We start from the raw sequence: 27,187 nt of genomic DNA, 5'->3' as shown, positions 1-27,187 counted from the left end.
TTCCAATCTGCGTTGGGTCTCACCGACGTAGAGGAGGCCACACTGGGAGCACTGGATGCAATAGATTACCCCAACAGACACACAAGTGTTGCCTCACTTGTAAGGACTGTTCCTTCCAGGAACCTGAATGGTGGTAAGAGAGGTGGTGTAGGGACAGGTGTAGCACTTATGCTTGCAGGGATAAGTGCCAGGTGGGAGATCTGTGGGGAGGGACGTGAGGACCAGGCCGTCGCAGAGGGAACGATCCCTGCAAGGAGGGGTAGAGAGGGAAAGATGTCCTTAGTGGTGGGGTCCTGTTGAAGGTGGCGGAAGTTGTGAAGGATAATATGCTGAATCCAGAGGCTGGTGGGGTGATAGGAGAGGACAAGGGGAACACGGTCCATGTTGTGGTGACGGGAGGATGGAGTGAGGGCCGAAGTGCGGGAAATGGAGGAGATGCGAGTGAGGGCATCATTGATGACAGCAGAAGGGAAACCACAATTCTTAAAGAAAGAGGACATTTGGGATGTTCTGGAACGGAATGCCTCATCCTTGGAGCAGATGCAGTGGAGTCAGAGGAACTGGGAATAGGGAATAGAAATTTTGCATTTGGCAGGGTGGGAAGAGGTATAATCAAGGTAGTTATGGGAGTCAGTGGGTCTCTAGAAGATGTCAGTGGACAGTCTATCTCCAGAGATGGAGACTGAGAGATCGAGAAAGGGGAGAGAAGTGTCTGAGATGGACCAAGTGAATTTGAGGGCTGGGTGAAAGTTAGAGGCAAAGTCAATGAAATTGACAAGCTCAGCATGGGTGCAGGAAGCAGCACCAATGTAGTCATCAATGTATCGAAGGAAAAGTTGGGGAGCAGTACCAGTATAGATTTGGAGCATAGAATGTTCCACATAACCCACGAAGAGGCAGGCATAGCTGGGGCCCATGCAAATGCCCATAGCTACACCCTTGGTCTGAAGAAAGTGGGAAGCGCCAAAAGAGAAGTTATTAAGTATGAGTACCAGTTCCGCCAACCTGAGGAGTGTGGTGGTGTTGGGGAACTGGTGAGGTCTATTGTCCAGAAAGTAGCAGAGGGCTTTGAGGCCTACTTGATGGGGAATTGAAGTGTATAAGGATTGGACATCCATGGTGAAAATGAAGTGGTTGGGATCAGGGAACTGGAAGTTATTAAAGAGGTGGAGGGCATGGGATGTATCCCAGATGTCGGTAGGGAGGGACTGAACTATGAGTGACAAAATGGAGTCAAGGTAGGCAGATACAAGTTCAGTGGGACAGGAGCAGGCCGAAACTATAGGCCTACCAGGACAACCAGGCTTATGGATCTTGGGGAGGAGGTAAAAGCGAGCAGTGTGGGGTGTGGATTATGAGTTTTTTGGCTGAGGATGGAAGGTGTCAGAGAGCTGCCATTTAGCCTCACTGAGATAGAGGTCCGTCCATTGGACTACTACGGCACCACCTTTATCTGCGGGTTTGATGAAAGACCTGACGCAGATTTGGGGGACTGCTTCGTCGAGCACCCACGCTCTGTCCGCCACAACAGACAGGATCTCCCGGTTGCCACTCACTTCAACTCTCCTTCACATTCCCATTCGGATATGTCCATACATGGCCTCCTCTACTGCCATGATGAGGCCAAATTTCGGTTGGAGGAACAACATCTCATATACCATCTGGGTAGCCTCCAACCATCTGGGTAGCCTCCAACCCCTTGGTATGAAGATCGAATTCTCCAACTTCTGGTAATTCCCTCCCTCTCCCTTCCTCCATCCCATTTTCACTCTGTCTCCTCTTCTAGCTGCCTATCACTTCTCATGACTCTGCCTTCTTCTACTACCCATAGTGCTTTCCCCTTAGATTCCTTCTTCACCTCTCCTGCTTCCCCTCCCCCACCCCTTGACCTTTCCTCTGATTGGTTTTTCACCTGGCACATTCCACGCTCTCCCCACCTTCTTTATAGGGCCCCTGCCCCCTGCTTCTTTAGTCCTAACGAAGGGTTTCAGCCCGAAACGTTGACTGCTCCTTTCAACTGATGCTGCCCGACCTGCTGAGTTCATCCAGCTTTTTTATTCGTCTAGAATAGTGTACATGTTTTGCGATCTGATACTAGATGTGCATAAAATGAGGTTTGCCCAAAAGAGCCCACCAAGTGCAATTGAGACTTCAACATGAAGGACATTGTCCTGGGTCAGGATGCTGATGATAGTTTCCCCTATTCTTTCAGTAGACTTTGGAAAGGTTTCACCAATACTCTCTGGCCTCCACTGTGAAAGCAGATAGGGTAACTTAGGGATCATCCAATGAGTTCACAGTTAATCTTTACAAGAGGTAGTACATTGCTCTGTACGTTCAGATGGGCATGAACCAAATGTCACTGGGGTTACTTTAAATATTAGTCTACACATCATTTAATGAAAAAAAAAATGATAGACTTTTCAGGACAAGCAGCAACAATGCAGAATGAAACAGATGATGTTTCATGTCATTAACTACTTCAATTAATAGATTTGGAGGCAGATGATAATTCTCCATCAGATTTAAATTCTGATATCATAATTATTTCATCTATGAGGAGAGTAGAATTCATATTGAGACCACAGTGTATTTTAAAACTGCTTTTGATATTTTAACCTATGCAGAGGGTCACCCTCCTAGCACTAATATTTGAAAAGAGGATTTTAAGTTATTAAAGTTTTTTTCCTTGTAAAGGCAATAGCAGTCTGGCAAAATCAATGAGAGCTCAGGCAAAACCACAAGAATGGTGTACCACTGATGGAACGATAACAGAGATTATAGTCAGATGGTTGCAACCTTGAGGTCATAAAAGTGAAAATGACGAGTGGTTAAGAAGTCTATAAACTAAACAATGGCAATAAGGAGGTTGTGAGCAACAATTTACCCTTATAAATAGCTCTTGTGTCCAGATTGTAGTGAGGACTGTAGTACAGTTGTATGAAATTATGAGGGGCCTAGAGAGTAGGAATCATTTTCCCATGGTAAGGCTGTCTAGAATTAGAGGTACTAGGTTTAAGGTGAGAGGAGATAAACTTATTTATTTTTCCACACATGAAGGGTAGTGAATATTTGGAATGAGCTGCCAGAGGAAATGCTGGAGACAGATACTATCAAAATATTTAAAAGGCATTTGAACAGGAAAGTAGAGGGATGTGGGCAAATGGGATTAGCATAGCTAGGCATCATGTTCAGCACAGACAAGGTGAGTTATAAAGGTCCATTTAAATTCATGTTCAATTCTTCATAGCTTCTGATAAGAAAGAAACCAATTGGGCAATCTGTACTATTGAAATTCATAAAGCACTTCATGTACAATTAAACCTTTTAAAAACCGCAGAAAATGTGTTTACTCAAAGGCATTTCCACAGAGATTATTTTTGAACTTACAGATGTCAATCCTTTTACATACAGAGCTGTGGCTTGAGAAAAACAACACAGAAATCTGGACAAACAACCTCGAATTTTAGTATTGCTGACTTACTGGCAGATGATTCCTGAACTAGAACTTCAAAATCTATTAGCACGTGAACCAGAATCATATTTATTATCACAGACATATGTTATGAAATGTATTGTTTTGTAGCAGCAGTACAGTGCAAAACAAAGATAAAAAATATAAAAATAGTGTAAAAAAAGGAATAAATGTGGTAATGTTCATGGTTTCATGAACCGTTCAGAAACCTGATGGCAGAGGAGCAAAGGCTGTTCCAGAATCAATGAGCAGGGGTCTTCAGATTCCTGTACAACCTTCTTGACAGTGGTAATGAAAAAAGTGTGTCAAAACTAGTAATGTACAAATTGGAAGGAACATTCACTTAACAGTTATAAACACCTCTCAAGCTTCAGCAAAACATAGTTTGAACAACTTACATTTATAACCAGGAAAATATCACGCTTCTAAAATGATATAAAAGAAGAAATGGGCTACAAATAAAATTTATAACCTTAAATGTCACTGTCAGATTTGATAATAGTCTCATAGTATCAGGTACAAAGCCATGGGGACATATAAACAAGCCACCTGATATTATAATGTTACCTATAATCTTTCAATCAATTACAAAAAGGTGCATACTCACCCAATGAACAATATTCAGTTCCCCCGCCCCCTTTGTTTCTTTCTCAATCTTAGATTTCTTGGATATAGTGTAATGGCCTAATGTAGTGCAGCCCATATATAAAATGGAAAAAAATATTAGAGTTTACACCCCAAACTACATGGGACCAGACTGAGCACCCAACTTGTGAGGGTACCTGATGCCAGCCTCCTTCAGATCGGAGGCCCGACCCAACAGAGCAATGGGGATAGAGTCCTAACTCCTAGACTACCTTGAAGAACTCCCACTTAACTGCTGCAGCAACCCACTACACTTCTGGATTTTCAGACCTGTAGGGGGAACAGTTTAGCTTACAAGGCCTGTTGAATCCACTCCAGGTCTTTCCACAAGAATTCACGTGCATCCTAGTACAGCTGAATTCACTCCAAAACCAACCAGATGCAGTCACTTACCAAAGAAATATGGTCAAAAGGCTGGCTACAGGTAAGGCTGAAAAGTGTGGGTTCAGGTACCATCTCCCCAGCATACTAATATCTAATGTTCAAGTGATTGAGATCAAAGCTGAACTAAAATCAAGACTAACCTACCAAAGAGAACTGTGCGTGCTATGTCTAACCATAACATGACCTACCTGCTTTGCCTGACTGTGCCATACAGCCCGACAGCTGCTTAATTCGATGTACGGCATCCTTGGGTACAGTTAGAGGACGAGAGTTTCCTTCCTAATCAACACCTAATAGTTTCCAGATGTGACAGTCCTAGCAAGTTAGTGTTTTATTGTCACATATACCAAGATACAGTGTAAAGCTCGTCCTTGCATATCGTTTAAATAGATAACATTATTAGTCAGTGCATTAAACAAGGTAAAACAATAAAATTGCAGAATAAAGTGCAAAAGCTACAGAAAAAGTGCAACACAGGTAAACAAAGTTTACAGTAGAGTTCCTGCTCACCTGGTCTGAAATATGTAATGGAGAAGTGTTGCCCTTATTAGCTATGTAGACAGTATTTCAGCTATCCTGATGGCAGTTTACGTCTCATGTCAAGGAGATGTGATGCCTGCACTCAAAGAACTATACTCCTTGGTCAACAGTCTTCAAATGGAATACCCTGAGTCCTCTTCATCATTGCCATTGACTTCAATTAGGCCAACTTGAAGAGTATGTAACTAAAATACTACCAGCACGTAGAATTTATAAAAGCTGCACAAAGCTCTAAACTCAGCCAGCTCCATCATGGGCACTAGCCTCCCTAGCATCGAGTATATCTTCAAAAAACAACGTCTCAAAAAGACAGCATCCATCATTAAGGACTACTACCACCCAGGAGCCTGCTTAATTTGTACACCAAACAAAGATGCAATTTGTGCAGGCGATGGCGTTCTCAATTAAATTATGTGAAAGTTGGACAGTAAAGGAGGAGGATAGGAAGTGTATCGACGCCTTTGAATTGTGATGCTGGACAAAAACATTATTCATCTTGTGGACCTCTCACAGAATAGAAGTATCGGTCCTCAACGAGATCAAACCTCTCTAGAAGCTCAAATGACAAGACTCCACCTACCATACTTTGGTCACATCATGCAAAGAAACAGCTCCCTGGAAAAAGCTATCATGCTCGGCAAGGTGGAGAGGAAGGATGGATGGACACAATAAGAACAGCTATGTATGCAATGTTATCAACAATGAGCCACTTTCGTGAGGATCGAAACTCATTTAGAGCAACTATCTATGGGATCACCATGAGTTGATGACAACTCGATGGCACATTCTATTCTCATTATTACCATCAAGGAGGTGGTGCAGAAACCTGAAGCCACACACTCACATTTTAGGAACAGCTTCTTCTCCTCTACCATCAGGCTTCTGAATGGTCCATTAACTGATGATGAAAATAAATACACAGTTACAGTGCCTATAAAAAGTATTCACCTACCCTTGGAAGTTTTCATGTTTTATTGTTTTACAACATTGAATCACAGTGGATTTAATCTGGCTTTTTTGAGGAACAGAAAAATACTCTTTCATGTCAAAATGAAAGCAAATCTCTACAAAGTGGTCTAAATTAATTACAAATATGAACACAAAATAATTCATTCAAAAGTATTCACCCCTTCACGTCAGTATTTAGCAGATGTACCTTTGGCAACAAATACAGCCTTGAGTCTGTGTGGATAGGTCTATCAAGCTTTGCACATCTGGACACCTCAAATTTCCCCCACTTTTGTTTACAAAACTGCTCAAGCTTTGTTAGATTGCATGGGGATCATGAATGAACAGACATTTTCAAGTCCGGCCACAAATTATCATTTGGATTGAGGTCTTGTCTCTGATTTGGTTACTGCACGACATTAACTTTGTTGTTTTTAAGCCATTCCTGTGTAACCTTGGCTTTATTCTTGGGGTGAATGTCTTGCTGGAAAACATATCTTCTCCCAAGTCACAGTCTGCAAGAGAACTGTATCAGGTTTACCTCCAGGATTTCCCTGTATTTTGCTGCATTCATTTTACCCTCTACCTTCACAAGCCTTCCAGGGTCTGCTGCAGTGAAGCATCCCCACACAGCACGATACAGCCACCATCATGCTTCATGGTAGGGATAGTGTGTTTTTGGTGATGTGCTGTGTTTGCCTTGTACCAAACATAGTGTTTAGTCTGATAACTAAAAAAGCTCAATTTTGGTTTCAACAGACTACAGAACCTTCTTCCACTTGATTTCTGTCTCCCACATGCCTTTTGGCAAACTTTATCTGCGGTTTCATGAGAGTTTTTTTTTCAACAGTGGCTTTCTCTTTGCCACTGTCCCATAAAGCTGCAACTGGTGAAGTACCTGGGCAACAGTTGTATGTGCAGTCTCTCCCATCTGAGCCTCTGAAGCTTGTAAACTGCTTCTTGCATGGTCATTTAGTTTTTGAGGACGGCCTGCTCTACATTCTTCCCATTTCTTGATGATTGACCTAACTGTACACCAAGGGATATTCAGTGACTTGGAAGTTTTCTTGCATCTATCTCACGACTTGTGCTTTTCAATAACCTTTTCGTGGAGTTGCTTGGAGTGTTCTTTTGTCTTCTCGGTGTAGTATTTGCCTGGATACTGACTCATCAGCAGTTGGACCTTCCTGACACAGGTGTATTTTTACTACAATCAATTGAAACACCATGACTGCACACAGGTCTCCATTTAATTAACTATGTGACTTCTAAAACTAATTGGCTGTACTAGTGATGATTTAGTGTGTCATATGGGGGGGGGGTGAATACTTATGCAATCAATTATTTTGTGTTTATATTTGCAATTAATGTCTTCACTTTGACAAGAAAGCCTTTTTCTGTTGATCAGTGTCAAAAAAGCCAAATTAGAAAGCACAGTGATTCAATGTTGTAAAGCAATAAAACATGAAAGTTTCCAAGGGGGTGAATACTTTTTAAAGGCACTGTATCTGCGTGCATGTGTCTGCATGCATGTCTGGATATACACGGTATATATGTATATACAATATGTCTGTAGAAATGTGCCCATGTGAACTGCATTATGTATATATACGTACCTTATTGTGCAAAAGTCTTAGGCACATATATAGCTAGGGTGCCTAAGACTTTTGCACAGTATTGTAGTAACCTTATGTATTGCATTGTACTTTTGTTGCAAAAAATTTCATGACATAGTGTACGTGAATAATGATAAACTTGATTTTAATATGGGTGTCTCTTGTGGAATGAGAACAGGAAAAGGGAATCATGGTTGGATAAAGGGTGAAGAGAGCTGGGGAGGAGCGGGAAGCAACAGAGAGACATTCCGTAATAAAACTATAAGATGTAGGAGCAGAATTAGGCCATTTGGTCCATTGAGTTTGATATACCATTTCATCATGGCTGATCCATGTTCCCTCTCAGCCCCAATCTCCTGCCTTCGCCCTGTATCCCTTCATGCCCTGACTAATCAAGATTCCATCAGCCTTTGCCTTAAATATATCCAAAGACACAGCCTCCACAGCTGCCTGTGGCAACAAATTCCACAGATTCACCTCCCTCTGTCTGAAGAAATTCCTCATCTCCATTCTAAAAGGACTCCCCTCCATTCTGCGACTTCCCCTCTGGTCTTAAACTCCCCCATCATAAGAAACCTCTCCACATACACTCTATTGAGGCCTTTCAGCATTCGATAGGTTTCAATGAGGTCACCCCTCGTTTTTCTGAATTGAGTATAGGTCCTGAGTCATCAAAAACTCCTCATATGACAAGCTTTCCAATCCCAGAATCATTTTCATGAACCTCCTTTGAACCCTCTCCAGCGTCAGTACATCCTTTCTAAGATAAGCAGCCCAAAACTGCTCACAATAGTCCAAGAGAGTCCTCACATTATAAAGCCTCAACATTACAACATTCTTGCTTTTATATCTTCTTCTTGAAATGAATGTTACTATTGCATTTCCCTTCTTCACCACCGACTCAACCTGCAAATTAACCTTTAAGGAATTCTGCACAAGGACTCCCAAGTCCATTTGCCAGTCTAGTTTTTGAATTTACTCTCCATTTAGAAACTAGCCTACCTTTTATTTCTTCTACCAAAGAGCATGACCATATACTTCCTGACACTGCATTCCATCTGCCCCTTCTAATCCGTCTAAGTCCATCTACAGCCTCTCTACTTCCTCAAAACCGCCTGCCCCTTCACTTGTCTTTGTATTGTCTACAAACTTTGCCACAAAGCCATCAATTCAGTCACCTAAGTCTTTAAAATTTAGAGTAAAAAGCAGCGGTCTCTACACAGACCCCTGTGGAATATAACTAGCCATTGGCAGGCAACCAGAAAATAATCCCTTTATTTTCACTCTTTGCCTCCTGCCAATTAGTCACTGCTTTATCCATGCTAGCTTCTTTCCCAAAATACCATGGGGCTCTAAACTTGTTTAGCAGCCTCATGTGTGGCATCTGGTCAAAGGCTTTCTGAAAATACAAGCACACATCTATCAATTCTCCTTCATCTATCCTGCTTGTTATTTCTTCAAAGAATTCCAACAGATTTGTCGAGCAAGACTCTCCCTTAAGGAAACCATGCTGACTATGGCCTATTTTATCATGTGCCTCCAAGCACTCCGAAACCATGTCCTTAACAATCGACTCCAATACCTGCCCAACCACTGAGGTCAGACTAACTGGCCTACAATTTCCTTTCGTGTGACCCTCTCCCTTCTTGAAGAGCAGAGTGACATTTGCAATTTTCCAGTCCTCCAGAACCATGTCAGAATCCATTGATTTTTGAAAGAACATTACTAATGTCATCACAAGCTTTTCAGCTACCTCCTTCAAAATCTGGGGTGCATACAATCTAGTCTAGGTGACTTACCTACCTTCCCGACCTTTCAGTTTCCTAAGCATCTTTTCCCTAGTAATTGGATTTTCACACACTTCTGCCCATTGACACTTTGGAACTTGCGGCATACTGCTAATGTGTTCCACAGTAAAGGTTGAGCAAAACACTTAATTTGGTTCATCCTTCATTTCCTTGCCACCAGTAATACCTCTCCAGCATCATTTTCCATTGGTTCAATATCTACTGTCATCTCTCTTTTATACTTTATATATCTGAAGAAACTTTTGGTATCCTCTTTAATATTATTGACTAGCTTACCTTCCTATTCAATTTTTTCCTTCTTAATGACTTTTTTTGTTGCCTACGTTAGTTTATAAAAGTTTCCCAATCCTTAAACTAATTTTTGCTTTATTTTATGCCCACTCTTTGGCTTTTTCGTTAGCTTGACTTCTCATTATCCACGGTTGTGTCATTTTTGCCTTTTGAATCCTTTTCCTCTTTGTGATGTACATCTCATGTGCCTTCCAAATTGCTTCAAGAAATTCCACCTATTGCTACTCTGCCATCATCCCTGCTGGAGGTGTTCTCCAATCAATTTAGGCCAGCTCCTCTCTCATGCCTCTATAATTCCCTTTACTCCACTGTATATTGATACATCTGACTTTAGCTTCTCCTTCTCAAATAGCAGGTTGAATTCTATCATATTAAGATCACAACCCAAAGCAACAGAGGCACCAGCCTATCTTCCATCAAGTACCAGAAAAGGGCGAGCAATATCATGAAGGATCCCACCCACCCTGCTCATGATTGTTTGTCTCACTCCCAACAGCACCACGCCAGGACCACTAGACTCAAAAATGGTTACTTACCACAAGCCGTCAGACTGATCAACACCTCTATTCATTAACCTACTCCATCAACACTACATGCATATCAGTCACTCCACTCCTTTCCTATCAGATGCCAAAACCTGTCCACCTTTTTGCTGTTTCCACATCTTCTTCCAGCCTCTAGCTATCACTTTCCTAACTTGGTTTCACCTAGCACCTTTCTCACTTCTCCCTGTCACCTTTTTAGAACAGGAATCTCCCTTCTACAGTGCAAAGTCTCTGTATGTCATCCCTCTGCCTCCACTGATGAGGCCTAGTCTTTCAAACTCCTCCAGCTCTTTTTCACTTCAGAAACTAGTAAATTTCATCTTCTAAGTTTCACCTTGTCAAACCTACTTGCATTTTTATCCTCTACTGACCCCTATCCTGGCTCCAACTTCATACCCACTTTATACTTAGACAATACTCAGCTGACCCTCACATCTGCAAATCTGGATACCTGCAAGTCCACAGTTTACAAGGATTTGGTGCACTTATGAGTCAGCAAGAAGCCTGGCTCATTCTGGTAGCAGAGAAGGCCAAGGACGGAGTGGTCAGTGTGGGAATGGGAAGGGGAGTTTAAATGGATTGCAACTGGGAGTTCAACATGGCCAATGTATTCTGGGTGTACAGAAACAGTTGGCGAGAGTTTGTGCTTGGTCTTGCTGACGTGGACAAAGCTATATTGGGAGCACCAAATGCAGTAGATAAGGCTGGAGATAATTGGATAGAAATTCACATTTTCAAGCTTGGCATACAATGATGGGTGTTTTAATTTAAACCTACTGTTTACAAACACAAAAGAAATTAAACAAATGGTCTAACATGTGGCAAACTGCATTAGAAAACAATCTGATTCATTCCTTAAATTCAAGACATTTAGATAGCAAAATACATAAATTATTACAATGTCATCTATAGAAAATAAGTCAAATGGCAACTAGAATATTTCCTTCCTATCTAGGGAAAGATAATGCAATGGGATAGAGTTACTTAGAAAGGCTTATACAAAGCCTCGCTTTGACCACAGTTGGAAATAGTTACTGGAAATAGTTGTGGTCAGGAGGAATAGAGCATGGATTTACAAGAATTGTAAGGAAATATCATACAAATTGAATTTAATTCCCCAGAATTTGGAATAATAAGGATATTTTAATGAAACCTTTCAACCATTGAAAGGAATTGATAACAAGATGGGAGAAGATACTTTTACTGAGTAGGGAGTTACTAGAAGGCATAGCTAAAAATAGTTTTTCCACAAATGAAGTTCAGAAACACTTTGGAATCCTCTTTCATAGAAGGCAAATAATGATAAAAGAGTTATCAAATCTAAGTCTTTTTTTGGCAAACAATAGTATGGAATTGAGGGTAACTGGGTACATGGAGTTAAGTCATAACCTGCCATGAATATAGAAATAGGCTGCAGAATTGAATGGCCAGTCCTCTGTGTTTTTTAACTTAGATTGTAAATCCAAAGCCAAGTCAACAAATCTCTGATGTTTTTGCTTCATCTAGATATAAACATAGAAGTATCAAAAGATTAATATGCTTTCTAGATTCAACACAGCCATGCACAATCCTGTTCACATACCATATCCAGCCAAACGCATTTAAAAACACTAAATAACACCATTGTCTTGGTATGATGACTTCCTGCTAGAAGTACGAATGCATTGCAAACAACAACCTCAGCAAGTTGTGGCCTTTCTGTCCCAACAATTCTAGCATCTGAAGAACAAGAACAAGGGATCTCAAAAGGTCAAAGAATGGACAGAGAAGTACAGCCCAATAGTTTTGACAGTTAGGATCATTCCTATGCAGACTGTGTAGCAAAATTCACTTTAGTACAAAGTTTGCATAATTTTATAGTTACAAACTCTGATATTATCCATTAAATTATTTAGGTATAAATACATGGGCATGCACATCAGAGACAATTGCAAGGATAGATTTGAAATCTTTGTTTCCAAATGTACAATAGCTCCGCTTCAATTTTGTTTCTATTCAGAATCCTAAAGGATTCTTCAAAGTAAAACCTTGAAAGTCAGATGCTTAACATTATTCCTCCTTTTTATTTCACAAACATCTCAATACTCACTGTATCTAAAGCCTCCCAAACTGTCTGAAGAAACGCCAATATATTTGTCTTTGTTCCGCTTGGCTTTTTTCCGTTCTTCTCGCAGACGGTCATCATCCTGTATAAATTCGACCATTTCTTTCACTTTCTGTCGCACATTTATTCCTTGGTCCTTGCCATTTTCATCTGAAAATACCCAGATAACAGACAATATAAAATGTACTCAGCAGGAATTAAAATTATGGAATCAAAGCTTTCCAGCTAACTGTGTAGAAAATATAAAATATATAATTGAATATGTATGATAAATGTATTAATTATCAAAAAGATGTTCCAGCAATAGTAACATGGTGTTAGGCACAGCTTAAAAGATCAATACTGGAAAATAACAGTGTGAAGCTGACATGAAGTGGGCTAGAGGCAAGTTTCAAATTGTTAACACTTTAAATTATCAAGTCAATTCTTTGCTGTTCTAACTATTGTTATTTTTTCATCCAGGGGTCACATTACAAGTCCAGGTAGGTCATCCACTCTCCTGTGCTTCTCATACATTTTTGTTAAAGCCCACACTTGGTAATGATTATTTGAGGAGAGCAACACCCAATTCCATTTTCCCCAATGTCTTCAAATGAACATTTAAATCACAATTAGTAGACACTGATAGGAAACAATAACTACTGACAAAGTCTTCATTTCCTTAATCTAGGTCAAAACCATTTGTAATTCTTTTACTGCCTGCCTCAAAATACCCATTTTACACCTGCCATGCCTTAAAGCTAATTTTGTTTAAAAAATGCAGCGTATAAATTTTAATTTCAAGCTTAGTGTCATGGTGGATATACCAATTAAATTTTTGCAGCATGTGCCTTTCTAATATTGGCAGAATGCATGAGGCTGCACTGGTAATTATTGTAAGCAATAAATGACAATTTTTTTGATAAGGCGTTGTTCCCAAATATAGCTATTAGACTTGCAATTGCAGAGCTTTGACAATCTAGCAGAATTTACCCACATAAAAAAGGTACCTAGATTATTATTAGGTTGTACATTTAAATCTGACAAATTACATCGGTTTTTTTTCCAGTCTCCAAGTTTTAACTTTAATGTCAAAACAATAAAAACATGGCCTTATTGCCATTGCATTGTAAATATTATTTGCAGATATTCTTGCTTCTTCAAACAGATTAGTCTGTGTTGGTGTCTAACCTTTCCTTCCTATGTAATTAAGGCAATTTCTTTATGAGCATCACAAGGGAGTCATAGCTGTTGTGTTTTTTTTATATAAAGAAAAACCTGAGCACTCATGTTGTGCTAGTTGTGTTGTTATTACCATGTCCTTTCTGCAAGTTCTTGTCTTCACTAATTAATACTCTAGGGCCCCCAAATCTCAGATTCTGTACACTTCAGATAGTGCCACCAGTCACATTCTAATTAGTGAAGGAAGCTGATCTAGTGGCTCAAGTGACTGACAACTCTGCTTGCTGTTATAATTTGCACAAAGCTTTTTTTATTTTGCTCCCTAGCGCCAGAGGTGTGCTTACCTACGAAGTGATAGTTTTCCATCGAACGCAAATCGTAAATGTGTTCTCGGGCACTGGTAACTACTCGCTCTGACCCATTCCTTATGAGATGAGCCAAAAGCAGCAAGGACTGTAAAAAGAAGAAGGGCAAGACAGTGAAAGGAAACTGAGAATAAAGTCACATACTGTCACATTGTAATGATTGCTTTCTACTTTAATGAAATACTATGAACATCAGTCAGTGGGAATTCCCAGCACAAATCAAAATTGACAGCGGCAATATTAGTTTACCAAATAAACAGAACATAAATAAAACTGACCTTCCATTCTGGTAAAAATTAGAGATGCCTGTTCACAATAAATTAATCACATGCTGATAAAACCCCAACCTGATTTTCCAATGAGTTGATGCCCAAAGAAAACATTTATTTTCACTGTTATTTACATTAACTTAATATACTTTTCTACTTGACAGTGGCCTTGCACAATTATAGCTATACAATTCAAGATCCTTTGACTATAAAGAGTAAACTATCAAAACAGTAATATTTAATTATCAAATTTAGAAACTGCACACCAAATTACGGGATATGTTTAAACTTTAAAATTTAAACACAATCCTATAAATCAATACCACTTTGGGGAAGATATTCTTTGCACTTTCCCCTTTAATAAATGCTCCTAACCCCATCTAAACAAAGCAAAGCTCTCCATCAAACAATGTGTCAAATCTGCCACATCATATAAACCAACAAACTATTTTTTGAATTATGAAGCACAAGATCAGCAGCCAACTAGTCATTAGGGAGTTTGTCTTCAAGTATAGAACTTCCTCCCAATCTAAAATTTCATTACAGCAGACACCAAAAGGAAGAGGCATGTGGCTATTAAGAGAAGGATCTGCACAATGATATAATATACAATATTTTGCAATTCTGCTACAACCTGAAAACTAATGCAGCTTGTCCAAGGCTACTCAATAACAAAGTAGGTTAAAGAAATGCAAACACACAACTTTTTCTGATCCAAGTCTATCCAAAAGGTCTACTGAATAGAACATGAAAACAGGCCTTTTAGCCCAAGTGCTCCATGTTGAATATGATGCCCCATTTGCCATTGTTTGCCCTATAACCATCTAAACCTCTCCAATCCATGTAACTATTAGACAGTCTTCAGAGCTACTGTTGTGCCCAGCTCAACACTTCCTCTAGCAACCAATCTCACACAGATACCTCCTTTTGTGGAAAAAGAAGTTGTCCCTCAAAGTCTGATTAAATTTTCCCCCCTCATACCTTAAACCTGTGCCCTCTAGTTCTTGATTTCCCAATCCTGAGGAAAAGACTGAGTGCACTCATCCTATTTAAGCCCCTCATGATTTTATACACCTCTATAAGATTACTCTTCAATCTCTTACACTCTTAAGGAATAAAGTCCTAGCCTGTCCAATCTCGCTCTAAAACTCAATTCAAGTCCTGGCAGCATCCTTGTAAATCTTTTCTGCACCCTTTTCCAGTCTAACAGTATCTTTCCCATAGCAGGGCACCTAAACAGAACACAACACTCCACGTGTAGCCTCACAAGCGTCCTGTACAACTGCAATAAGACCTCTCAATTTTTACACTCATATCCCTGAAGCACAAAGGTCAATGTGCCAAACCCCGTGTCTGCCTGTGACTCCACTTTCAGTGAACCATGTACTTGTACTCAGAGGTCACTCTGTCTACAACACTACTCAGGGACCTGCCATTCACTGACTTCCCAAAATGCAACACCTCACATTTATTATTCCTCAGCCCAACCATTCAGGATCTCCATAATTTCTGATAACCTTCTTCAACGTCCACTACACTATCATCTACAATCACATCAACCATGCCGTGTACATTCTTATCCAAAATGTTTATATAGATGCCAAACAAGAATGGGCTGAGCATCCACCCGAGGCACACCACTAGTCATGAGCCTCTAGCTGGCAAAACAAACTTCTATCACCCTCTGTTTTTAATCGTCAAGCCAATTTCAACTTTTTTTGTCACTTAATCAAAAATCTCAAATTCATAAGACAAAATTTACCATGCACAAATTCATGCTAACTACCCCTAATCAACCCCTGTAATCACTGCCTGTCTTTCTGGAAATATACCTTATCCCTCAGAATCCTCTCTAGTAACTTACCTACCACAGCTATTCTCATTGGCAAAAAGATTGCATGCTTTTTTTCTTTGCCACCTTTCTTAAAGATACAACATCACTACCTTTTACTGGCACTTTGCCCGTGTCTATGGATGATGCAAGTATTTCAGCTAGGGTTCCCACAATTTCCTTTCTAACCTCCTACAGTGCTCTTGGAAATAGCTTGTTAAGCCCTGGAAATTCATCTACCTTCATAGAGCTATATAGGACCCTAGTCAGACCCCACTTGGAGTACTGTGCTCAATTCTGGTCGCCTCACTATAGGAAAGACGTGGAAACCATAGAAAGGGAGCAGACGAGATTCACAAGGATGTTGCCTGGATTGGGGAGCAGGCCTTATGAGAATAGGTTGATTGAACTTGGCCTTTTCTCCTTGCAGCAATGGAAGGTGGAAGGTGACCCGATAGAGGTGTACAAGATAATGAGAGGCATTGATCATGTGGATCTTTTCTCCAGGGCTGAATTGGCTAGCACGAGAGGGCATAGTTTTAAGGTGCTTGGAAGTAGGTACAGAGGAGATGTCAGGGGTAAGTTTATTTTAAATGCAGAGAATGGTGAGTGGGTGGAATGGGCTGCTGGCAGCGGTGGTAATGATAGGGTCTTTTAAGAGACTCCTGGATGGCTACATAGAGTTTGGAAAAATAGAGAGCTATGGGTAAAGCCTAGGTAGTTCTAAGGTAGGAACACGTTCAGCAGCTTTGTAGACCGAAGAGCCTGTATTGTCTAGTAGCTTTTCTATGTTTCATACCTTTTAAGACATTCAGCTCCTATTCTTCTGTAACGTGGATTACCACCAACACCTTCCCAGTTACTTCTCTTACTTTTGATGTGTTCATGTCTTTCTCCACAGAGGGGAAGTATTCTTTAAGAACCTTGTCCATCTCCTTTAGCACCACACAATGGTGTCCCCTTTGGTCTTTGAGTGGCCCTATTCTCTCTATTCTTTCTAAACTATACAATCTCTTTAGATTTTAAACTTCTTTGGCAAAGTAATCTCATGCCCCCTTTTGTCCACCTAATTTCCTTCTTGAGTACTGTCTTCCATCCCATATATAATCATATAACAATTACAGCACAGAAAGAGGCCAACTCGGCCCTTCTAGTCCGTGCCGAACGCTTACTCTCACCTAGTCCCACTGACCTGCACTCACTCAGCCCATAACTCTCCATTCCTTTCCTGTCTATATACCTATCCAATTTTACTTCAAATGACAATATTGAACCTGACTCTACCACTTCTACTGGAAGCTTGTACCGCACAGCTACCACTCCGAGTAAAGTAGTTCCCCCTTATGTTAACCCTAAACTTTTGCCAACTCTCAACTCATGTCCTCTTGTTTGAATCTCCCCTACTCTCAATGGAAAAAGCCTATCCACATCAACTCTATCTATCCTATTCATTATTTTAAATACCTCTATCAATTTCCCCCTCAACTTTCTACGCTCCAAAGAATAAAGACCTAACTGTTCAACATTTCTCTGTAACTTAGGTGCTGAAATCCAGGTAACATTCTAGTAAATCTCCTCTGTACTCTCTCTATTTTGTTGACATCTTTCCCATAATTCGGTGACCAGAACTGTACACAGTACTCCAACTTTGACCTCACCAATGCCTTGTACAATTTTAACATTACATCCCAACTCCTATACTCATTTACTGATTTATAAAGGCCAGCATGCCAAAAGGTTTCTTCACCACCCGATCCACATGAGATTCCACCTTCAGGGAACTATGCACCATTATTCTTAGATCACTCTGTTCTACTGCATTCTTCAATGCCCTACCATTTACCATGTATGTCCTATTTTGATTAGTCCTACCAAAATGTAGCACCTCACACTTATCAGCATTAAACTCCATCTGCCATCTTTCAGCCCACTCTTCTAACTGGCCTAAATCTCTCTGCAAGCTTTGAAAACCTACTTCATTATCCACAACACCACCTACCTTAGTATCATCTGCATACTTACTAATCCAATTTACTACCCCATCATCCAGATCATTAATGTATATGACAAACAACATTGGACCCAGTACAGATCCCTGAGGCACACCACTAGTCACCAGCCTCCAACCTGACAAACAGTTATCACCATTACTCTCTGGCATCTCCCAGCCACTGTTGAATCCATTTTACTACTTCAATATTAACACCTAAAGATTGTACCTTCCTAACTAACCTTCCATGTGGAACCCTGTCAAAGGCCTTACTGAAGTCCATATAGACAACATCCACTGCTTTACCTTCATCAACTTTCCTAGTAACATCTTCAAAAAATTCAATATTTGTCAAACATGACCTTCCATGCACAAATTAATGTTGACTGTTCCTAATCAGATCCTGTCTATCCAGATAATTATATATACCATCTCTAAGAATACCTTCCATCAACTTACCCACCACTGACGTCAAACTTACAGGCCGATAATTGCTAGGTTTACTCTTGGAACCCTTTTTAAACAATGAAACCACATGAGCAATATGACAATACTCCGACACCATCCCCGTTTCTAATGGCATTTGAAATATTTCTGTCAGAGCCCCTGCTCTTTCTACACTAACTTCCCTCAAGGTCCTAGGGAATATCCTGTCAGTACCCAGAGACTTCTCCACTTTTATATTCCTTAAAAGCACCAGTACTTCATCTTCTTTAATCATCATAGTTTCCATAACTACCCTACATGTTTCCCTTGCACAATTCAATATCCTTCTCCTTAGTGAACACCAAAGTAAAGAAATTGTTCAAAATCTCCCCTATCTCTTTTGGCTCCACACATAACTATCCACACTGATTCTCTAAGGGACCAATTTTATCTCTCACTATCCTTTTGCTATTAATATAACTGTAGAAATCCTTTGGATTTATTTTCACCTTACTTGCCAAAGCAACCAAAGTTAGCTTTTCTAACTTCTTCCTTAAGATTCTTTTTACATTCTTTATATTCCTCGAGCACCTCATTTACTCCACGCTGACTATAGTTATTGTAGATCTCCCTCTTTTTCCGAACCAAATTTCCAATATCCCTCGAAAACCATGGCTCTCTCAAACTTTTAACCTTTCCTTTCAACCCAACAGGAACATAAAGATTCTGTACCCTCAAAATTTCACCATATACTCTTCTAGAAATTTACTTGATCTGAGCAGCCCAAATCTCACCTATCCCTCCTTTTTCCTGTCCAGGGAATACCTCTCATTATTCAGGGTTCCCTATACCTACCAGCTCCAGATTTCACTCAGGAACATGCAGACCTTGAATTCTTAACGACTATTTAAAAAAGCCACCTAATTGCCTGTGCAAACACAAGGAAATCTGCAGATGCTGGAAATTCAAACAACACACACAAAATGCTGGTGGAACACAGCAGGCCAGGCAGCATCTATAAAGAGAAGCATTGTCAACATTTCGTCAGGACTAACTGAAAGGAACTGTAAGAACTTCATCAGGACTAACTGTAAGAGATTTGAAAGTAGTGGGGGGGGGGGGAGGGGGAAATGCGAAATGACAGGAGAAGACCAGAGGGAGTGGGATGAAGCTAAGAGCTGGAAAGGTGATTGGCAAAAGTGATACAGAGCTGGAGAAGGGAAAGGACGGGAGGCCTCGGGAGAAAGAAAGGAGATGGAGAACAGGCAGAGTGATGGGCAGAGATAGAGAAAAAGAAACAAAAAGAAACAACTAAATATGTCAGAGATGGGGTAAGAAGGGGAGAAGAGGCATTAACGTAAGTTAGAGAAGTCAATCTTCATGCCATCAGGTTGGAGGCTACCCAGCCAGTATATATCTGCCCTCACCCCATCTGCCTGCCACACCACTCGGATAGGGTTCCCCTTGTCCTCACCTACCACCCCACCATCCTCCAGGTCCAACGTATAATTCTCTGTAACTTCCGCCACCTCCAACGGGATCCTACTACCATGCACATCTTTCCCTCCCCCCACTTTCTGCTTTCCACAGGGATCTCGACAGTAGAGGAGGCCATGGATAGACATATCAGAATGGGAATGAGACGAGGAATTAAAATGTGTGGCCACTGGGAGTTCCTGCTTTCTGTGGTGGGCCGAGCATAGGTGTTCAGCGAAACGGTCTCCCAGTCTGCATCTGGTCTCAGCAATATATAAAAGGCCACACTAGGAGCACCGGACGCCATATACCACACCAGCCGTCTCACAGGTGAAGTGTCACCTCATCTGGAAGGACTGTCTGGGGCCCTGAATGGTGGTGAGGGAGGAAGTGTAAGGACAGGTCTTCTGGTCTTCTCCTATCATTTTGCATTTCCCCTCTCCCCACTACTTTCAAATCTCTTACTATCTTTCCTTTCAGTTAGTCTTGACGAAGGGTCTCGGCCCGAAACGTCGACAGTGCTTCTCCTTATAGATGCTGCCTAGCCTGCTGTGTTCCACCAGCATTTTGTGTGTGCTACTTGCCTATGGTCCCTTTCCCTGTAAACAGCCTAGTCCAATCAACTTTTGCAAGCTCATATAATCTCATGCCTCAATGGATGGACCAGCTATAACCTTACTGAACGTAGTAGCAAGCTTGAGGGGCTAAAGTCTACTTGTGTTCCCATGTCTAAAGGCTTTATGAATGCTACCCCAGTGGTGCCTTAAAAACGGCAACTGGAAGGAAAGCATTTCATCTATTCAAGTACATTCCCTGGAGTACTGTGCCATTATTTTCATCTAGAAATGACTCACAGATGAGAAGAAATGCATGTTACTACAGCAATGTGAGGCAAATGCTTTAAATATCCCGGAACTGACCCATCAATTGATGTTCAACATAATCTAAACCATTTACTGTTGCCTTCCAGCAAATTAGCTTTTCTGGTGAAACATCTCTGAATGCTGTAACTTTTTCACAGCATTGCTAAACACCAGGTTCTAGCTTGCATTATGTTCTAAATCCACACAGCGTCAGGAATACTTCAGACTTCAAATTAATTTATTATTGTTTTAAATTCACCTCCTCAAATTGTGATGGCCATCAAATATCTTTTATTTCTTTAAAAAATATCAAAACTTAAGAATATAAGAAGGTCCTCTGACTTTCATACCATCTAGCATGGACTACAAAAATATTAGTAACAACATGATATTGCTACATCTGACTGCAATTACTTTTAAAATGTAATTCTATTTTCATGACTGCCAGGCTTTCACAATGGACAATACTAACTAGTGATGTGGGAGATATATATATATATTTTTTTAAAGATTTAAAAATGATAAATACTGGGGCATGTATGATATCAAAGCATCAAATCATATGGTTGAAACAACTGCATTTCTCTTTAAAGGCAAAACCATAGTTGAGCTTATTGTCATATGTAAAACTACAAGACGCTCACAAGAAAAGCAAATTAAACATACTATAAGAGACAGAATTAGAACAAGAAGTTCATTTTAGTACAAGGTCATTATTGTGTTGCTACACTGCAGTGCTCATTGTTGTACTGGTTGGTTCAGAATTGAATGGTGGTTAGAGCAAAATAGCTGTCTTTGAACCTGATGGCGTGGGACTTCGCGCTTTGCCAACATACAGGTCATTGTAAACTCATTTCAACCAAGTATACACAATGTATGAGGTATTTTCGAAGTACTAGGTTTGAAGTTTGGTCCTTTGTAAATGGGTATTTAAAAGTTATTTTAGTTATTACAAAAAGGTTGCCTATGAAGTTCAAACACTGTTACAGATCAAATTCAAAAATTCAGCTTGCATACTAAACAGCATGTTAGCCAATCAGCATCAGAAAAAGAGCAAGACTTCAAACTTTAATAGATAAATAATGAAATGCTACATTCTCAACACGGGTGTGCAGCATTTAAACCTCATTAATTACCATCTGTGGCTGTTTATCGTCAAATCTCTGCTGTGAAACACAATGGGGATTATTGCCGATGAACTTACTGCACTTAAAATATGGAATTAATATTCCTGTATGTTATTAAATTTGGTGTATGGGGTGTCCAAGGAGGGGTAGCACCTATTCTGGGACTGCTCACTCACCTTTGGTCCCCACTGGACCAACCATCAGAATACAGAAATACAAAAGTAGAACCGTTAACTGCTACAGCACAGAAAAAAGGCCTTTTGGTCCATCTAATCTGTGGCAAGCCATTAACCTGCCTAGTCCCATCGATCTACACCCAGACCATAGCCCTGTACGGAGGTACATGCCCCATCCATATATCTATCCAAATTTATCTTAAATGTTGAAATCCACCCTGCATCCATCACTGATAGCTGATAGCTCGCTCCACATTTCCACCAACCTGAGTGAAGACTTTCCCCCTCATGTTCTCCTTAAACATTTCACCTTTCTTCCTTAACCTATGACATCTAATAGTTTCACTCAGCCTCAGTGGGAAAAGTCTGCTTATATTTACCCTACAGATATCCCGCAATTTTGTATACCTCCATCAAATCCTCCCTTCAATTTTCTATGCTCTGGAGAATAAAATTCCTAACCTATTCAACCTTTTCCCATAACTCATGTTATTAAGTCCAAACAACATCCTTGTAAATATTCTCTGCACTTTCAATCTTATTTACATCTTTCCTGTAGGCAGGTAACCAATACTGGACACAATACACCAAATCTGGCCTCAACAACATCTTAAGACAATTTAACATAACATCCCAACTCCTGTATTCAAAACATTAACTTATGAAAGCCAAAGTCCCAAAAGCTTTCTTTACAACACTATCTACCAGTGATGGCACTTTCAATGAACTAAGGATGCATTCCCAGATCCCTCTATTCTACCACACTCCTCAGTGACCTACTCCCAAAGTGCAACACCTTGTACTTGTCTGCATTAAATTCCATCTGCCATTTTTCAGCTGATTATTCCAGAAGGTCCAGATCCTGCTGCAGGTGTTGATACCCTTCCTCGCTGTCCACTATGCCCCCAATCTTGGTGTTATTTGAAAACCTGCTGATCCAATTTATCACATGATCATACAGATGGCTGATATAGATGACAAAAAAAACAATGGACCCAGTACCGATCCCTGCACCACACCACTAGTCACAAGCCCCCAGTCAAAGACAACCATGTACTACCACTCTCTGGTTTCTGCCATGAAGCCAACATCCAATCCAATTTACTACCTCATCCTGAACTCCAAGAGAACGGACCTTTTTGACTATCATCTCATAATGGACCTAGTCAAAGGTATTCTTAAAAGTCCATGTTGACTATCTCTATCTGTCTGTCTATCCAAATATTTATATACCCGGTGCCTTAGAATACTTTCCAATAACTTTCCACTACTGTTATCAGGCTCACGAGCCTATAATTTTCTGGCTTATTCTTAGGGCCTTTCTTAAATAAGGGAACATTAGCTATCCTCCAAAGCTCCAGCAAACCAATAGCAAAGGATGTTTTAAATCTCTCTGTCAGGGCCCCTGCAATTTCTGCACAAGCCTCCCATAGGATCCAGGATACATTTTGTCATGCCCTAATTTGCCTCAACACTTTGTCCTCTGTAATCTATATAGGGTCCATGACTTCACTGCTCCATTGCCTCACATCTACATACTCTGTGTCTATCTCCCAAGTAAATACAGATGCAATCGGGAGCAAGTTACAGCTTGTGATTCAGCTGGGAGCTCAGAGAATTCGACCGTGTAGGTAGGATTTAAGCCTACCTGATCAATACCTGTGGAGGAGGGGGAACTGCGCAGGCGCGAGTGACGTCAGCATCGAGCGCGCACTTTAAAAGGCAGGACTTCTTTTCAGAGCGGGCAGCGGAGTCCGTGGAAGCAGAGTCCTGGGCTTTGGCTAAGTGGGCTTCGGCGTAAGGGGACTTCGGTAAACCTGTGTGATTGCTCGCTGAGGGGAAGAAGGTAAGGTCGCTAGGTGCTTTTTAGACTTATTCTATTATTCCAGTTCAGGTATGGGGGAGACAGTCAGAGCAGTGGTGTGCTCCGTATGCAGTATGTGGGAAGTCAGGGTCAACACAGTTGTCCCTGATGACCACACCTGCAAGAGGTGCGTCCAGCTGCAGCTCCTATCAGCCCGAGTTAGGGAGTTGGAGCTGGAGCTGGATGAACTACGGATCATTCGGGAAGCAGAGGCAGAGATAGATAGGAGTTATCAGGAGGTAGTCACACCAAAAAACCAAGAAGTAGGCAGATGGGTGACGGTCCAGAGAGGCAGGGGGAGCAGGCAGAGAGAGCAGAGCGCCCCTGCTGCCATTCCCATTAACAATAAGTATACCGTACTAGATACTGTTGATGGGGATGACCTAGGTTGAACCCTCAACTAGAAAGGGGAGGAGGGAAGAGAAGAGAGCGATAGTTTTAGGGGATTCTATAGTCAGGGGGGCAGATAGGAGATTTTGTGGGGCAGATCGGGAGTCTCGGATGGTATGTTGCCACCGGGTGCAGGCTATTCTTGAGAACGAGGGCATGAACCCAGATGTAGTGGTCCATGTAGGGACCAATGATGTATGTAAGGTGAGTGAGGGGGTCCTGCTTAGAGAGTTCAGGGAGTTAGGAGTGAAGCTGAAAGGCAGGACCTCCAGGGTGACAATCTCGGGATTGCTACCTGTGCCACGTGCGAGTGAGGCGAAGAATAGAATGATTATGCACATTAATACGAGGCTAAGAGCATGGTGCAGGAAGGAAGGGTTCAGGTTTTTGGATAATTGGTCTTTGTTCCAGGGACATTGGGATCTGTTTCAAAGGGACGGTCTACATCTGAACCGGAGGGGTACTAACATTCTTGCAAGAGTGTTTGCCAGAGCTGCTCGGGGGGGGGGTTTAAACTAGATGTGCAGGGGGCAGGGATCCAGATCCAGAGGGTTGGTCAGAAGGAGCATGGGGTTAAATGTGTAGAAGGTTTGGGTGATCTTGAGAAGGTCATCAAAATTCAGGGTGCAATTAGCCCAATGGAAGTTCAAGGAGCTGGGTTAGGTACAGTAGTACAGTAGTGTTTTAAACAAAGAGAGGAGGAATGGGCTCAGAATTCTATACTTGAATGCGCGTAGTGTCAGAAATAAGACAGATGAGCTTGAAGCTCAGATGAAAATGGGGAACTACGATATTGTTGGGATAACGGAGACATGGCTGCAAGGGGATCAGGCCTGGGAATTGGGTGTACCAGGGTATACATGCTATCGTAGAGACAGAAATATGGGAAGAGTGGGTGGGGTGGCCCTGTTGGTGAGGAATGAGATTCAGTCCTTAGCAAGAGGTGACTTGGGAACAGGGGAAGTAGAGTCTGTGTGGATTGAGCTGAGGAACAGTAAGGGTAAAAAGACCCTAATGGGTGTTGTGTACAGGCCACCAAACAGTAGTGTGGATATTGGGTACAAGTTGATTAGGGAGTTAACATTGGCATGTGCTAAAGGTAATGCAGTCGTTATGGGAGATTTCAACATGCAGGTGAACTGGGAGAATCAGGTAGGTGCTGGACCCCAGGATAGGGAGTTTGTGGAGTGTCTAAGGGATGTATTTTTGGAACAGCTTGTGCTTGAGCCAACCAGGAACGAGGCTATTTTGGACTTGGTGATGTGTAATGAACAGGAATTGATAAGTGATCTTGAAGTAAAGGAGCCATTAGGAAGTAGTGATCATAACATGATAAGTTTTTATCTACAATTTGAGAGGGATAAGGGCAGATCAGAGGTGTCAGTGTTGCAATTAAATAAAGGAGACTACGGAGCCATGAGGGAAGAGCTGGCCAAAGTTAAATGGGCAGATGCCCTGGCAGGAAAGACAGTGGATCAGTAGTGGCAGATATTCTTGGGGATAATACAAAAGATGCAAAAGCAGTTCATTCCAATGAGAAGGAAGGATTCAAAGAGGGGGAAGGGGCCACAGTGGTTGACAAAGGAAGTCAGAGATTGTATAGCATTAAAGAAAAAGAAGTATGACAGGGCTAAGATGAGTGGGAATACAGATGATTGGGAAAGTTTTAAGGAACAGCAGATCTTAACTAAAAAAGCAATACGGAGAGAAAAAATCAGGTATGAGCTCAGTCTAGCCAGGAATATAAAAGGGGATAGCAAAAGCTTTTTTAGCTATGTGAAGAGAAGGAAGATAGTTAAGAACAACGATGACCCCTTGAAGAATGAATTGGGAGAAATTGTTATGGGAAACAGGGAAATGGCAACAGAATTTAATGTGTACTTTAGATCTGTCTTCACCAGGGAGGATACAAGCAATCTCCCAGATGTATGGATGGGCCAGGGTCATAAGATATCAGAGGAATTGAGACAGATTGACATTAGGAAAGAAACTGTGATGAGCAGACTGGTAGGACTGAAGGCTAATAAATCCCCGGATCCAGATGGTCTGCATCCGAAGGTTCTAAAAGAGGTGGCTCAGGAAATTGCGGATGCATTGGTTATCATTTTCCAATGTTCCTTAGATTCAGGATCAGTTCCTGAAGATTGGAGAGTGGCTAATGTTATCCCACTTTTCAAGTAGGGAGGGAAGGAGAAAACGGAGAACTATCGCCCTGTTAGCCTAACGTCAGTCGTGGGGAAGATGCTTGAGTCCGTTATTAAGGACGAAATAGTGGCACATCTTGATGGCAGAAATAGGATTAGGCCGAGCCAGCATGGATTTACCAAGGGCAAATCATGCTTGACTAATCTGTTGGAGTTTTTTGAGGGTGTAACAGGGATGTTAGACGAGGGTAAGCCAGTGGATGTTGTGTACCTAGATTTTCAGAAGGCATTCGATAAGGTGCCACATAGGAGATTGGTGAGTAAAATCAGAGCTCATGGCATTGGGGGCAGGGTTTCAACATGGATAGAAAACTGGTTGGCAGATAGAAAGCAAAGGGTAGCAGTGAATGGGTGTTTCTCGGACTGGCTGGAGGTGACTAGTGGGGTACCACGGGGCTCTGTATTGGGACCACAGCTCTTTACGATTTATGTCAACAATTTAGATGAGGGCATTGAAAACTATATCAAAAAGTTTGCTGACGATACTAAACTGGGTGGCAGTGTGACATGCGAAGAGGACGTTAGGAGAATACAGGGAGACTTGGATAGGCTGGGTGAGTGGGCAGATACTTGGCAGATGTCATTCAATGTGAAAAAATGTGAAGTTATCCACTTTGGAAGCAGGAACAAGAGGACAGAGTATTGTCTGAACGGTATAGAGTTAGGTAAGGGAGAAATGCAAAGAGACC

General features: G+C 41.3%; 1 protein-coding gene across 1 annotated transcript in view; it reads right to left on the bottom strand.

Annotated features, from left to right (window-relative positions):
• The window catches only part of clint1a (clathrin interactor 1a), a 199,759-nt gene that overhangs the window by 76,131 nt on the left and 96,441 nt on the right, over positions 1-27,187 (bottom strand). The window contains exons 4-5 of the mRNA XM_059989986.1: positions 13,862-13,970; positions 12,342-12,506 (exon numbers count right to left, since the gene is read on the bottom strand). Coding sequence (XP_059845969.1) covers positions 12,342-12,506; positions 13,862-13,970 — 274 coding nt within the window. The remainder of the gene's footprint in view (positions 1-12,341; positions 12,507-13,861; positions 13,971-27,187) is intronic.

This window comes from Hypanus sabinus, chromosome 15 (assembly GCF_030144855.1).
Source record: "Hypanus sabinus isolate sHypSab1 chromosome 15, sHypSab1.hap1, whole genome shotgun sequence".
NCBI lineage: Eukaryota > Metazoa > Chordata > Chondrichthyes > Myliobatiformes > Dasyatidae > Hypanus > Hypanus sabinus.
This window is presented reverse-complemented; position numbering and strand designations above follow the sequence as displayed.